General features: G+C 38.8%; 1 protein-coding gene across 5 annotated transcripts in view; it reads right to left on the bottom strand.

Annotated features, from left to right (window-relative positions):
• KIF13B (kinesin family member 13B) overlaps positions 1-16,630 on the bottom strand; it is a 125,186-nt gene that overhangs the window by 68,435 nt on the left and 40,121 nt on the right. For 2 of the 5 annotated variants that reach the window (XM_052809273.1, XM_052809271.1), the window contains exons 3-7: positions 5,119-5,131; positions 3,248-3,308; positions 1,435-1,527; positions 601-781; positions 109-196 (exon numbers count right to left, since the gene is read on the bottom strand). In XM_052809273.1, the coding sequence (XP_052665233.1) occupies positions 109-196; positions 601-781; positions 1,435-1,527; positions 3,248-3,308; positions 5,119-5,131 (436 nt within the window). Of the gene's footprint in view, positions 1-108; positions 197-600; positions 782-1,434; positions 1,528-3,247; positions 3,309-5,118; positions 5,135-16,630 lie in introns of those variants that run through there. The other 3 variants (XM_052809270.1, XM_052809272.1, XM_052809274.1) reach the window with 2 other exon arrangements.

Below are 16,630 nucleotides of genomic sequence, written 5' to 3' on the forward strand. Positions count from 1 at the left end.
TCCATGTTACTGCCATGGCAATTGGGAGTAGCTTAATAATTTTGATCTGCTTAAGGGACCCTAGTGTTTAGGATGTCAATACAAGCCTTTCATAAAATTGATCCTTACCTTGTAGCTAGCAACAGCTAGTTTGGATAGGCCATCTACGTAAGGACCATAAACACTGTGTTCTCTAACTTTTAATGACTGACGGCTTCTGGTTGGAAAAAAAAAGTTATTTATAAGCACATGACTGACTTATGACAACATTTACAGAAAGTCAGTTTCTGACTGACAGATCTCAAACATGATGGTCTTACAAATAGCATAATAAAGCACAGAACAAGGACTACAATGCAAACAAAAAAGCCTTATGTCTACACATAAAATGTTGACATAGACATTTTTGTCACTTCATAAAAGCTAGCATTAGGGTGAGCTTACTCCAAGCTTTTAGTCTTACTACTTTATTTTGATTTAAAATGAAAGGATACTGAGGTCAGGAAGAAGCGAAAGCCATCCTACACAAATGCCTTAGATGGGATCCATTAAGGCAAACTGGTTATGGAGAGGAAGTGTATGACAAGACATCACAGTGCTGTTGACACACAAATTACTTACCCTTTTGGGTCAAGAAGATCTCTGACTTTCTCATTGTATATCTCCATGTAGGATACTTCCACTTTGAAACACTGCTCTTCATTTTCTTCTTTTTGTGCTCTTTCAAAGAGTCCACTGCAAAGTCTAGGGATTAATCCAGGCTGGTCAGCAGTACCCATCATTGTGTATGATTTTCCAGATCCTGTGTGAGTGAATCTATGATTAGTGTACATGGAACAAAGTTTCTTGCTGTGCGGAACACAGAAAGGAAATAGAGAGAAGAGGTAAAAAAAAAAAAAATTTGCATTTCAGTGAAAGAATTTTGTGCAGTTTTCTACTTTAAAGTCCAAAACACCATTTAGCTAAAGACTATTTAATTAAAAGGAAAAGTAAAACAAGAAATTTAGTTCAAACTGACAGAAGACTTCTTCAGGTAGATAGTCTTACTGCAGATAACAACCCACTAACACCCACATATGTGCCACAATGAGAAAAATCAGTTGCACAAGCATACGCATTTTAGCACATTACATTTAAAATTACGATTAAAGATATTTCTAACTGCAGAGGCAGAAAATATGAGTGATGCACTGAACTCAAGGACGATCATGGTCATTCCAAAGATTATAATCTACAGTGTGAGAAATAAGGGTAGCCAGCAGCAACAGACAAAATCCTATTTCTCATCCTGTTCACCTCATATCTAATGTTACAAAAGAGAAAAACATTTCTTATCTACATTAAAAGGCATTTCTCCTGAAACAATGTCACAACAGCCATGAAAAGACTCTTCAGTCAGAATGTAACACCATTTGCGTCAACAATATTTTTTGCTTACATCCGGAAGGGACTTACCAGTTTGCCCATAGGCAAAGATGCAAGCATTATAGCCTTCAAAGGCATTCTGAAGAATATTCTCTCCAAGGCACTTGAAAACAACATCTTGACCTAAGAAGCAAAACACACAAGCTAACATTGTAACAGAGCAAGAGGTATTTTTTGCTTGATTTGGATTCTTCAATAATTATGTAAAAGCAGTTAGTGTCTTCCTGCTGTTGTTGCCTGAATAGCATCCAGTATTTGCTCCCTCTACAGGAGCAAGACCATCAGCCAGTAGATGTGCTCCAGATTTATACTACTGTAAAAATCAGAAGCTGTGATTATCATGCATATACCTGTATGTGCTTAAAACAACATCCTATCAATGTTAATATTCAGAAGTTTTATCAGCAGAAAATCTACTACCAACTGCAGAATTTAATCCACTGGTGAATGACACCACCTCAAAATATACTCAACCTGTACATTTTAACAACTGACGGTTGATTTTAATCTAGGGCAATGAGTAGAGCACTAGATAATTTTACTGTATATGTGTAAGATATTAAATAATACCATGAGGAGATTTTTGCAGAGAAGGAATCGCAACAACGTGGGAGATATAGCACAAGATATGCATTAGCAAAATATAGGGTATATCACTTATTTTGCAATTGAATTAAATCTGCAGGAACAGCTTTTTGGCTTCTTTTCCAAGCAAAGGAAGAAATGCTTAATATATTTGGGTATTATCTACTTAAACAAAACCTCTATTTTCAGATTTTCTTTTACAAGCAGAGGAACTAAAGTCTGAACAAGACATGGTAGAACTTTACGGACTGAAAAGTCCTCTCAAATATGTTAATGTTCCCAAAAGCTTTCTTTTCTCTCACTGATTGAAGTCCGTATCTTTACATCCAAGTCCACTCAGAATTTTACGCATGCAAAATTCCCCGTCAAAATTACTAATAGCTGTGCCTAGCCAAGGACAGCAGAATGGTTTTGGACCAAACACTTCCAACATATAACAGACCATAATATAAGTGACATAGGGGCCTCCATTAGTTTGAGAAACAAAAAATTTACCTTCCTATGTAATTTGTATGGCTGAAAGTGTCACATTTTTCTCTGTTCCTCACTGAATTACTATTCACTAGTTATTTGTTACAGAAATTAAAATCTAGAAACATATGCATCTTATTTTCCTTGCGTTTTTTTTTTAAATAAATGTAAACAAGCTTAACCGATCCCAATTTTAAAAGATAACAAGTACGAAAGGAATAGATCACAAGAGGGTTAAGTCCAAATATATTTCATGTTTTACCATAACTATTTGCCAAAATGTGTCATAATAATACATAGAAAACTTTAAATTACATACATTACACATTCTCACCAGACCACACGAATTCACATGCCCCTATATTAAAATTAGGCTTTTTTTGATACTCCATTATTAAGGTCTAATATGATGTCCCATCAGCACTGTGAAACATGAAATTACATATAGCAATGTTCCTCAAATCCTGAAAAGAAACAGATCTGATGCTTTTAAAATTATGTACTTGGAACAGTATTTTAAATACAGATGTAAATATGAGTAACCCATTATTGTGATGGATTTCTCTATTTCCTACACTGCAAACAGGTAGCAATGCCTATTGCTATTATCATCTTTAGAGAAGAGAAACAGGAATAATTAAAGATTTTCCTTTTTCTTTTGACAACAAGTAGTCATACAGGGGAAGGCACTTCGTGCCATATGGTCTGTGCTCTGTAGCAAACACTGTATTTTAATTAGATCATTCGCACTTGGAGACAACAAGCACAAAGCTACAGTAAATATTACCTGCATATTTTTCTTTAACAGATTCATCCATAGACCAAAAGCAGTGATCGTAAGCAAACACCTGTAGGAAAATAACCAGGAGAACACCTTATAAAAACTGTTGCCAAATCAAACACGTTATCCAAATTTTGACAGTGCTGTATTATGGTGAGTAACATCACACTCCTCGGGGCCATTCTGAACACAATACACATTCCTACAGAATTACTTCATTTCTATCAGTTTGAAGCCTAAACAAACACCGCCTCTTCCTATATGCAAGCCTGTTCCTTGCTTTTATTTCTTCCTTTCTACTGTGTGAATCCTATTCCATGCTCTCCAAAAGTTCTCCATGTGGCAACCGAATGGATGTCCAGGAGCTCTCCTTATCTTCCTTTAAACCCATCCTTGCAATTAATTTTTCACAAGACTTTCTGTTTTGCAAACTGACAGATGTCCCCTAGCTGCTTCTGCCTACCATCTCCCCATGTCTCTTGTCTGCATAAATTAAAAACGTGCCTTAGGGTAGGAACCTCTTTCCGCACAAGAGGAATATGTATTTATACACTGCTGACAAACAGAAGCAGTCATCACAAAAGTCTAATACTTGTAAAGAACAACATAGAGCAAATGAGTTTTATCACGAGAAGAGTAGCGTTATAATCTTTTTAAATAGAAAAGTTTCAATTTTGTGGTAAATCCATTTCAAAGTTCACAGGCACCTTTCACCATGAAAGCTGACCTCAAACAAGACAGTGCATATTTTGGGACAGACATTTGCAAAAATAACTCCCCTGGGTATGTATTTGCAAGAAGAAAAAAAACAAAATCAGGGTGATGTCTGACCTACATTCACACAGGCAAAATTTACTCTGTAGGATACAGGAAAAGGGAAGAGCAATGTGTTGCTCTTTGGCTGTTTATTTCTCCTCTAAGCTTAACGAAGGCTGCTCTTTCCCCTTTAGATGTTCTGCATTGCTATGTAGCTGACATTTGCATTATTTCAGATCACGTTGGCAGAGCAAGTGCACCATGTCAGCACCCCACACCCACCTTCTGAATCCTCATTCCATTATTTCTGAAAATTTCCTTTTATCTGTTAACACATTTTCATGTTCCATTTTAGTGAAGTAGCAATAAAGCAAATCTTCAAGTATTTAAACTAAAATGAGACAAATTATGCGAGAGTTGAAAGTCCATACTACCAACACATTCAAACTTACTACCTACATTTATGAAAATGCTTAATATAGCAAAGTCCTTGAAATTTAAATAATGTATTTTCAAAAATACATTGCTTTGTTTTTTCCCCCATGCTACATTAATGTCCTAGCATCAAGACATAAAAGTGGTTATTTTACATCCTCTAATTGAGGAAACAACAGCTTGTTTATTTAAAATTAAGGTTTTTGGTTCTTTGAATTTAATATACAATTGAACATATTATAACATCCCATGCCTTCAGAGCATTTAATAAAACATCATTAGCTATATGACCACATCAATAAAGCTGAATACTGATATGCTAGGATAGAGACAGATATCTGCATACCAAATACAGAGTCACGGGATCATAAGCCATAACAACAAAATGAGTTTGCTGTAACACAGATACCAGAAAATGCTTTTAAAAGCCCCCAAATAACAAGTAGTCTCCCATTCAGTCTGTAATGCTGAGTATGTATGTTCTCATTTGTTCCTGTGACTCATTTTTTGGCACAGGCTGTACAGTGCTCTTCTGCAGCAAGGAGATGCTTCGAGTTTCTTACTCAACAGCTGATCAACTACAGAGCTGTTTTTTGAAATGCTTTTAATATTTGGATAACCCAAGACTGAATAAGTGATATAACAATTTTTCACACACTGATTTAACATGCAATAAAACCCTTTACCTTTGGTTGGGTCCTACTGTTGCCCGGAGCATCAGGAGCAGAAGAGATTTGGTATAGGGTTGGGGTACGAAAAAGAAAGACAAAAGAAAAACAAAGGCTGTTAGTTGTAGTGATTTTAGCTTAATTATTCTATCAAATAATACCTCATCATTGGAACACTGTATTTAAAAAGCTTGTTTCTCTCCTCAGATCTCCCCTTGCTTACAGATCCCAAGTAATTTTATACACCAATGCTCATCTCTTTTCAAGAGTAAGATTTGAGGTGCTGCTCTGAATAAGTTGATTTTAAATTCAAAGCCACTGATTTTCCTCATGCAGCCACCATCTCTTCCCCACTCTCTCCCAGTTTTTTTTTCCTCTTGACACCTCTCTCTCTCTCTCGTTTTGTGGGTGTCACTGTCTCTTAAAAACAAAGTACCCAAGCAATGTAAAAATTTCCAAAACCACTTGATCAGCAACTTCAGGAGAGTTATTCATGAAAAAATTTCAGAATTCAACCCTTGGACTTGCCCAACTCAGCTCTCTCATGGTTGCTGGGGCAGCAGAGCAAACATTTGTTTCCCTACAAGAATGAGCAGAGAATAGCAATTCCTTCAATCTGTTATGTGTGTAATCTGAAAGCTTGTTTGGGTTTTTTTGAGTTAGTTTGTTTCTTTTTTTTAAACAACAGGTACAAAATTACTGGAGTGACCTTTAAAATAACAGCACAGCATCAGTCAATGCCCCGACAGCAGGTTATGCAGTCTTCCCACATACAGAAGACTAGAGAAATGCAGCAAACACACAAGAATGAAGAACCGATATTCTCCTTGTCCTGTACCTTCCAAATGAGATTAGGAAGCTCTTGACATCAGTAACAAGTAAAGTCTTGTGACAAGCATCACTGATTTCTTTTGAACAGAGCAGGAGAAAGACACAGGAGCCATACAAGATTACTCTCAGAGTTCTTGCTGCTCATATGGGTTGAGAAGCAAGTTTAAAAATAGTAATTTCTCAGCATTGTCTCTCAAAAATAATTATTTATTAAGCAAGTCCATCATCTCTTTTTACTTAGGCTTGGATGTAATATGCATATCTGTTTGACATAACAGGAACAACGGTGACTTTGGAGTGCAGTCAGCGTGACCTGCTACGCAGGATGATTATTTAAGTCAAGGCTACCCCATGACAGCCATGTCGCAGGGTCATTCCAGTAAGCAGTAACAACATGACCACTTTTCCCCCTGCCATCTGGCTAAGTTTGAATAAAAGCTCTCCCAAGGTCCTTAGCAGCATGCTTGGCGCAGACTCTCAACTGACGCTGTTGCTGCTGGGTGGGTTGTAGATAAGGAGGCTTATTGAGGGAATCTCCTTCACCAGGGCTTTGATCCAGAGACAGGAGACACCAGAGAGCCTGTCTGGATTACTCCAAGAGAGACACAAGAAAATTTTGTTGGCTTTCTGTGCTCTGAAATGCTAGTGGAGCATTTTGCTGGAGGACTTCACTGGAAACTGCTAAGTGGCTTTTAGGGGTGCTCCTGCTTACAAGGCAGGGTTATTCCTATTCCTACAGGAAGATCATTCTTGTAGAACAAAGAGAATAGCAAGCCTGGATTCTGAGTTTGAGTTTAGCACTCAGAGGTAACGCTGCTCTTAACTCAGCAAGCAGTTATGCTCATATGCCCCAGCCCAGTCCCAAGGCAGGATTATATTGCGACAATGCAGTTGATCTTTCCAGCCCTCGATACAGGATGTCTTATTGAGTATTTGGATTAAAGCAGCAATAAGGATATAATCTCAGAAGTACTATCACATATACAATTTTAAGAGGATGGATTATGCTAGGCTATGTAAATCATCAAGCTTAGTTCAGACTAATGATCTTAAATTTTCTAAAGAGCTGCACAAACACACAAACCCATGTCTCGCAGCCTTGCTTAATCCAAACATGAGCAAATGGAAGCCCTATATCTAAGAAACCCAGTGTACAGCATTTAGGATACAGCACAGCTACCTAGAGCTGTAGCTTGTTGTATGTACTTTGGACCAAGAGGAGAATAAATCGAAAAAATGTTTCCCTAAGGAAAGCATTAAGGGTGCATACTGTATTACGCAGCATCGTGCTGTGCACATATGAACCCATTAATACTGCAGCTGCGCGCTGCTATAGCTGGGCCCAGAAACCCATGAAAAGATTTTCAGCCTGATTCAAAATCCCATGGGAAATTAATAAATACAGGGATACAGCACCCACAGCAGCCTACATAGCTACAAGCACACACTGGAAGCGCTGGGTGTTTAGAAGAGGCTCCATGCCCAAGTACGGTGCATTGCTACAGTCCATCTCAGAGGTGATAAAAGCTAAATACTAAGCAACAGCATCACCTATAGAGCAGGTGTATCTTCTACAACAAAACATGGATGACAGCAACGTATGCAAAGAACATTTCCTGTGGTAAAGGCTGGATCCTAATACTGACAACTTGTAATCATAAAGAATTGTACAGAATCACAAGTAGTTCTAAAGCAGAAAAGATCATGTACAGTTGTGTCACCTCCAAACTGCTCACACCGAAACCCATGTCCAAACCTGTGTCTGCAAGGTAGAGAGTGAAGAGGAGCACACAGCGAGATGATCACTGCAGGACTCTTAAAGCACCCATCCAGTGCCTATCCAGCAGTCTCCCCCAAGGATGCTGCCATTTCAGAGGTGCAGGCAGGACTTGCTATTGTTCCTTGGCTGACAGCCAATAATTCACGTCTATCTCAAATGCAGCAGAAACTTCCAGGACAGGAAGGGAAAACTTATCTTTTAGCTACTGAAGGATGTCACTAAGATGTTTTCAGCTACATGTTTTCACTTGAATCCAGACTGACAGGACTTTCTTTCGCCAACTCCCCTCTTTTATCTTTTTTCAACTCCATGTCGAAAAGAAGTAGGGGGAATCTAACGTATCTAGGGTTTCTAAAATTAAAAAAGGAGAAAGAGAATACTCTAAAACAACTGCCTATATTTATTACTATTTTATTTGTTGCACCCAAGTGAATATATATGCTGTTTCAAGAGTGAAGGAAGACATGTATCCCTAAGTAATCGTTTCTTTTTAAGCTAGCTCTTACGCAGTATAAGCTTCTTGACCAAGACACATCTGCTTTCATTTAAAAATGCTAGTGGTTTCACAGATCTTACGCACAATTTAAACACAGGATAAAACCAGAGCAATTCCCAGCTGAAACCATCAGTATATGTCCAACACCACTATTGCTTCTGTTGTTTTTACAAAAAGAATAGAATCTCCAATAATTAAATTATATATTCAAACAGAATAAACTACTCTGTTCAGCCATAGCTCTTAGTGCTATTTTAGTAATATCTGAGATCAGTTTTTATTCTGGCTTTCCAGGTTCAAAAAGAGAGGGAAGTTATAGTGTGACCTTAAGTATATTTGAGGATTTTGCAAATCTTGTGGGGAGAACACCACAGCAAACGAGTAGGGGTGCAACATTACCAGGAAGAGGTGAGGATAGCTCAGACCTTATCTATGCTGTTTGGCAAACCCAACAGTGCAGAGATAGCAGCCAGCTGGCAAATCAGCACATGCTCTAAATCAGTCACAGCACATCCTCCTTCTTGCCTAAATCAGAAATGGGCAGACGGGGCAAATGGGAGGAGAAAGGTGGGAGGCGGCAAGTCAGAAAGCAGGGAAAAGAGATATAGAGGCTGTAGGACATGATTTGACAAGCCAGGCATTTTTTCTTTTTCTGTTGTTTTTTTTTTTTGTGTGTGTTTTGTTTTGTTTTTTAAAAAAAGAACATTTCCTATGCCAGCAGTGACCACAACAACATCCAAACTATAAATTTGGCTGCCTCTCCTCAGTGGCACAAGGCTACGCTGGATTTGGGGAATTGAAACATAACATTTTACCATTTTCAAAAGCTTCTGGAAAAGCAAAATATAGTAAGAATTTGCAGGTTAAAAAAGAAAAGAGGAGAGGGAACAATTACAACAGTAACTAATAATTTGCTAAGTCCCAGCAAATCCCCAGAAATTCTTATTGCTTTCCACTTCCAGTCTTCCATAACCATTGCAAAAACAAGCATATCAGATTCCAATGTAATTAGTGCTATTTTATGCCCTTCAGCAAGAACTGCTCAGCATAAACTCTCAGAAGTAGCTAAAAATGCAACTAGAAAAACATACTGATGGGGAAAAACTACTTGGGGCTTAACAGCAGAAAGGTGTCAGTGTTTCCCAGCGATCACTCTATAAGACTACATCTTCATGCTCCTGGCTGAATTAGTTTGCCTTAAATCAATTTGTATTCACACACATTTTATTAAAAGTAAAGTTGGCATCCTGTGTCACAGTAATTTATACTTCAGATGCAGGAACAACTCCACTTTGTAGCAAGTTTATTCTTTTTAGAGTTTGTATGATATAGACCACACCACTGTGTTTCTGATACTTCTTAAATTGAGTATCAGGTGAACTGTTCATATCCCATGTTCAAAGACCCTGTTGTAACACTCACAACCATGATGTCCCCTTCACACTTCCAAGCAAATCTGGAAGAGAAATGCTATGTCATAACTACACCTTCACTCTCGCTCAGTGCACGTGGGAATAACACAACAGGATAAGCAGCCCCATACCTGACCTTGGTATCAAGTCAAAGGAAAGAAACTGTAACGTTGCACTTAAAGAACAAATGTCCGATGACCTCCAGAGGTCCCTTCCAACCTCAGCCATTCTGTGATTTTATTAATAATTTGTTGCAGATAAAAAGCAGTACAATAACTATGCTGGGTTCTGACACAAATGCACAACTACATCATATTTCAGCTATTCCCTGGAACCAAATAACTAACGCTACACTGGGCAGAATTAGTTGTCCCTACAGATCTTTCTTTCCTTCCTTTCCCTGGTTAACTATGCCCCAAATAGCACCCATATGAAAAACCTTGAACTCTAATGCTCAGTTCCTTTTGTGGCTTCTGTATAGTGTTTTCCCTTGCTCCTTCTCACTCACTCACCTGCTGTGAGCTTCCCCACTCAAACACAGCAGGGTAAGGATGCTTGGGAACACCTCAGACAAATCAAATATCACACTCACAGAACCTTAGCGCAGACCTTTACTAAGCAAATGTAGGCTTTGTTTGAAGAGCAATGGGTTAAAAGGTAACGACTTTCATGGACTGAAGGGTTTTTCAAGAAAACTCATCTTTCAAACAAGACTTTTGAGTTTGACCCCTAGCTATATCTCGGGTGGTAAATACTGGGCACAGATGGAACAGAATACCAAAAGGACCTGTGCATCACTCACGCTGTCTTGGCAGTAGATACCTGCCTGTAACAGAAGGCAGGATTTAACAAACCACTACGTTACAGTCTTTTATTCTGGAATAACGGGACTTACGATTTGCAAGTTTACCTTCCACCATGAAGAAGCAAAGATATCCTCCCTGTACTACAGGAGCTTACCTAGAAGCTGGTAACTGGTGTAGGAATTACTGAAGAGCTCTAGCACCAGCAAGTCTCAGGGCAGACAACGTCAGGCACACCAGATAAGGATGTGGGCACAAAAAAATATCAGGAAGATCTTGCATTTGTTTGAGGTTTGGGAGCCCAGCTATCTTTCTGAAGCAGATCCTTTAATTTGTAGTATTTTTTTTTCCTATATGAATAAAGGATTCAGAATAAGGTTTTTTGAAGAGCCAGCAGTTAGTTAGAAAAGACACTGCAATGTTCAGAGTTTTACTGTTTAAATTTCAGCTGCAGAATTTCCTTCCTTGCATAAAATAAAGCCAGCCAATGGTGAAATAAAATTTAGACAATAAATTTAATTATTTTATTAGCATAGACATAATTGAAAGACAGCAGTATGACAACTGATAAGAAATAGTAGAATTAATTGAGAAGCTGTTTCCTCTCCGCATATCAGACAAATACAACTTGCAACACATTTTGCTGCTGCTAGGTATACAATGAGAGGAAATGTCAACTAAATCAAGTTTGATCACTTCAGGCTTCTTTATCCTATGACCCTCAGAAATTCATTTTCCCAGAACATTTCAGAAGGTAAAAGTGCTTAAGGTTGTTGGTTTTAAGAATTTATAAATATTCTTTCCCCATTTTTACACGTAGACCAAGTGGTATCAAAATGCTGAATCCCACTAGACTCCAATTTCTGGATGACATCCTCCAATTAATACTATTCTTAGAGTCTCAATTTTATCTCCATAGCAATACTGAGCTCTTTGGGTGAAAACCACACTGCCCTATTTGAGCAAAAGATTTTTTGTGAACAGAAACAGTCTCTTAAAAACAAAATCCCCAAATAAGTCAGAAAAAATGTGGAAGAGCATACACAGTTCAAAGCCTAAACTTGTGTAGCTAAAAGGAACAAAAGTAATCACTGTTACTTGGAAAATTCCTTCAGTGCTCCAAGGCATTCCAGGCATAGTTGGCGGTTACTTAGTTTCTACAGACAAAACTAATTTTTGCCAACTCACTCAGGGGGAGGGGGGGAAGCCCCCCAAACCAAGAACTCAGACTGAACAGCAGCTTTGTGGGTTTGGGGTGTTTTCTACTCAGAGCTAAATTTTCTGTATTGTTAGTACAATAATCTGCTTAGTCCTGACCACATTCAAGTGGTGCATGTATCCCATAAAGCTTGTGTTATGACAAGGGGATTACAACTTTATCCTTTTGTTTGTAAACACTTAGATGTTGGGATACTATTGTGCTCTAGAGAATGTTTGGTGAACAGCCAGTACCCAAACTTTCAATTACTATTGTGAATTTCAATATTTTTTAACGGAGTCTGATGTAGCTACCTTTTTATAACCACGGGAGGGAGTAAAATAAGCCCTCTTATGATTTGGCAGCCTATTAACTCCACCAATAGATCTCCAGATGGAAACACGATGGTCCTAGCCCTGGGATTTGGCAGAAAACCTGTTCTGCCTCTGGGACAACTGCACAATTTGCTTTAGTCAAACGTGCTCTCCAGCCAGCCCAGGAGCTGCGGGATGAGCTCCCGAAGAGGCAGATAGAGCAGCATGTGTGCGTCTGTGTATGCGTACAGGTGTACAGAAACACATATGATAATCTCGTTCTAGAGCATCAGCTAATGCAGGCATCTATACACACAGCGTTCTCATCCAGGATAACCCTTAGCTTAAGGCAAGGGGCTAAAAAGCCAAGTCACTGTTATACAGGATTAATCCTACAATGATCTACTGTACACTAAGGAAAGCAAAGGGTTTACACTAAAAGCGAGCATTAAAATGCCTGCACAAGCCATAGGCATATAGGATAAATATAAAGTTAGAGGACTTGAAAAAGAGCCATGTTGCAGGCTACCAAATTATTGGAAAGCATTTTGGAGGAAAATCTCTACACCTGGTAGAATAGCTAGTGGGATAATTGTGTAGAAAAGCCTTCCTGATGTGGACATAATTACATGTTGTGAAGATACTTTCAAGAACAGTATTTTACAGAAGGGGGAAAACAGTCTGTGTTTTCACAAGGCATCTTGTTCTGTGGCACAACAGAGTCTGTACAAACAGTGGTTGTATGAGAATAATCATGCCATTAGAATTACTTCATCATACTTATAGTCAGGGGAAAAAAAAAAACAAAAAAACAAAAAACCAAAAACCAACCCCAAACCCTCAACAATACGACTGTATGAAGAGTAAAACAAGCTCAACAGGTCAGAGTCTGACATCTTACTTGGAATTCTTCAGGATTATCATCAGAGCTACCCTAAATGTCACAGCACCAAATAGCTGATTCTGTGGTTCCCTTCTGCAAAAAAACTCAGAAAACCCTTTTAGCTGTGATATTAGAATCTAATAGTTTTTTTTTTTTCTTCTTACTAAACTACTGCCTGAAAACATACATGTGCAGAACTTTTCACTCAGAAGTGAGGGTTGGTTTTTGGGGGGGATTTGTTTTTAAAAAGCATTTTACTTTCCAATTACATGAGTTTCAGCCTGCCCCCTTCACTCTCCCCAAGCCACAAGGTCCTTATTTCCAAGAGGATCCAAGACTCCCAGTTCAAGGTTTTGTTCACACTGTTAGCCCTAATTCCTGTCAATACACAGAATTAATCTGCAATTAATGCAGAAACTGTGTTATAAAGCCCCAATTTCAGAACAGCTACCATTCTGAATTTTTTTTAGATTTTTTGTGAGCAAGCTGACAATTCATCATGCAACACACAGTGCAACTTGTCTAATGCAAAGGTAAGCTGCAGAGAAAGAACTGCGTTTAGACCTCCTTTAACTCCAGCTTCCTCATCGTAAGATTTTAAAATGCCTATTTTGAAAACATAGGTTTTTCTTACATTTTTTTCTTGGATAGCAGGTGGGATTTGGAAGACTTCAAGACAACAACCATGAATGATGAAATTCTTTATCAGCAACTTTCTTCAACACTTTGAGATTAAATACACCAAGTACATTCACAAAACAATAGGAAAATTATTTCAAACACAAAGAGAATTTTCACTATAAATTTAATACAGATTTTTTTTTTCTTTGTGAGGCCTTTCCAACATCAAATAGCCATGCCCTACTTCTACAGCCTTCTGCCTAGAAAAGTGGCTTTGAATTCTGTGTGTGCATTTATGGCAGAACTACCAGGGCAGAGGACCTGTCTCCTGGGGGAGGGGGGGGGGAACAACAAAAAAAAACTTTCAAACCAACTTTTTCTGTATCTGTTTTCAGTCTAGAGCAATATTTTTGAAAGATTTGTCTCACCCTTCTCACCTCAAAATGATCTCAAGGCTTACTGCAATTCCTTTTGCCAGATGGTTTTTCTTACACACTCAGCAAAAGGGTAAAAGCTGGGAACAAACCAAACCAATGCCAGTACCTCCTCCACCGATAGAAACCGCACCAGACAACCTCCCCAGGCTCCCTCCCTGCTCACTTCCCCTGTGCAGGATTTGAGACCTGTCAACACTCCCTCACTTCAGAAAGAAAAACATGCTGACATCCACAGAAATTTCTACGGGGAGTCTACTGGCAGCTAGAAGTTGAAAATAAAGGTGGGAAAGGGGGGTGGCAGGAGAGAGATGTCCTGTATGAGCACCTAGGAATGAGAAAAAAAATTTTTAATCCATGAAAGGGTATTTTAAGAACTCTTTCAGTTCCACCCAGCCCGGTATTTCCTCCTTTTGTAGATCAGCCAGCTGTATCATCCAATTCATAAACTCATTAGAGGCCCTACCTTAAACCAGTTTGAGTTTGTCTGTCTTCCTTGAAAACACAAATGCATCATCCAGAATAATTTTGGAAGACAGTTGATTTTTTTTCCACAGACTCAGTTGTATTTACACACACGTACCTATACACAAACGTGTGCATCCAATATTCTTTGACAAAAAAAGTATCTACTTCAGCACCTCTCTGCTTCAAACAAGGAAGAGAAAAAGAGAACAGTCCGTGATAAAGAGCAAAAGCCATTTGCAGGAGTATGAAAGGATCTGCAGCCATGGAGGCTCCAAGCCTCCCGCGTAGCCCACAAACTCTTCACCCTCATATTAAGCAGGCAATCACTGCAAGTTACAGAAATTACTGTAAGGACTCTTCAACACATGGAAACAAATGATTCATCGAGAGCATTCAGAAAATTTCGGTAATGTTTTCTATTTCTTTTAAATATGCACTAAGTCCCTCTAAACACAATGTGTAGAAGAGGTGTCTCTCCTATGCTTAAGTGTCTCTGAGCACTTGTTAATTCCCTGTCTGCTCTCCTTCCACTGAATTACTTAGGCCATGAAGAAGATCTACAGTGTAACTCCTGCTACTATACATTTTCTGCTGTAAAGACCCATATACCCAAAGAACTTAAAGTCATTTATCTCATGATTGTCCATGCAATTTATGTTAGATAATCACAAAGACTGCAGCTCAGGAGACACCTTCCAGCTTGGTGGTCTAAATAATAATTCAAACTACCTCCTTCAACTTGTTTTTTGGTTCCACAAATCTGCCTTGTCTTCAAGTGAAGAGTAACATCCTCCTCTCTTTGGAAAGGGTGATGCCTGTTTGAGGAGATGCACAGACTCAGTTCTCTGACTTCTTTAGCAAGTCCACCAGCCACTAAGCAAGTAGGTAATGTTTGAAACAGCTGCAGTTCAAAAGAGAAGATTGATTTCTTTACAAAATGTGGCCACAGCAATCTTAATGGTATGGTTTATATATGTGCAGTGTATTTACAATTGGTAATTTCATTTGGTATAATGTCCAGTTACTTTCTGAATCTCAGCGCAATTTCAGCATCATTGGGTCTTCAGCTGTTGAACATGGCAGTTCTGGGCACATGCACAGTGCAGAACTTTATACCTGAGAGTCATTCTTGGTGCCTCCAGAACCAGGTAGCTAAGTCTATTCACAGCCTGTTTTGGATCCAACTCCAAATTAGGGACTCAAGCAGTGTTTAAAACTACACACACATACACTGGAAACCACAAATGATGTTGATCTAATTGTGTATGGGGAGAAGGGAGAAGATAAGAGCTGTAGGCAAGAAGGGTTGGTCATTAGCATAAGTTATTTGTCTTGCCTCCATGATTCAGTAACTGCCTGAATTTCTTTACTTCAACACATACACGTTTCACGATCACAGTGATAAGCCAGAGATTGTTGCACAATATCTATGTGCTCTCAGCTCAAACCTCCCATCAACGACCAAGGAGCCCGGGAGGTAAAAGAACAGCACAACACATCTGGACCACTCTAGTAAACAAGGAATCTGCGAACCGCAGCTTGTCGAGACACTGGCATCTCAAAAAGAGCACTTCAGAAAAATCTTGACATATATTAGAAGCCTCAAACATTCAGCTATAGTAAAATTAGTGTTTGATATCTCTCAAAAAAGAAAAATCTGTCATACTGCCTTTCACTCTTCCCAAGAGCACAGTCTACATACCTTCCCTCCCCCAACCAACTCTTTCAATACTGTCTATATTCCTCCAACCCATTTTAGCAAACTCAACTGATAACAGGAAGATAAGCAAGCAGGCAGCAATCAATACCCCTGTCACCATCCCTGGAGGTATTTAAAAGACGTGTAGATGTGATGCTCAGGGACATGGTTTAGTGGTGGACTTGGCAGTGCTAGGTTAACGGTTGGACTCAATGATCTTAAAAGTCTTTTCCAACCTAAACGATTCTATGATTCTAATATCCACTTTGATGTTTCCCATACGCTGAATGTCAACAGAAATTTGAAGCATTTTGGCATACGCTGATACATTACTTTTTCTTCACAAAAATTTCAAGCCTTTTTACCCAGCACTCTATGCAAGCTCACTCAAACAGTTCAGCAGCCGCAAGATTACAGCTCTGCCATGAACGATGTTAAGAAGGGATTGCTTTCCTCACCTACCCATATCGCCACTATGGAAAGCCGGAGTTACTTTCTGTTGTCGTTTTTCCAAACTATAAGGAGCTCTCAGGACTGAAATCTTACTACTAGAGTATCTGGCATGAGGAAATAAAGAAAATCTTTGTCCCA

Source organism: Harpia harpyja, chromosome 15 (genome assembly GCF_026419915.1).
Source record: "Harpia harpyja isolate bHarHar1 chromosome 15, bHarHar1 primary haplotype, whole genome shotgun sequence".
Taxonomy (NCBI): Eukaryota; Metazoa; Chordata; class Aves; order Accipitriformes; family Accipitridae; genus Harpia; species Harpia harpyja.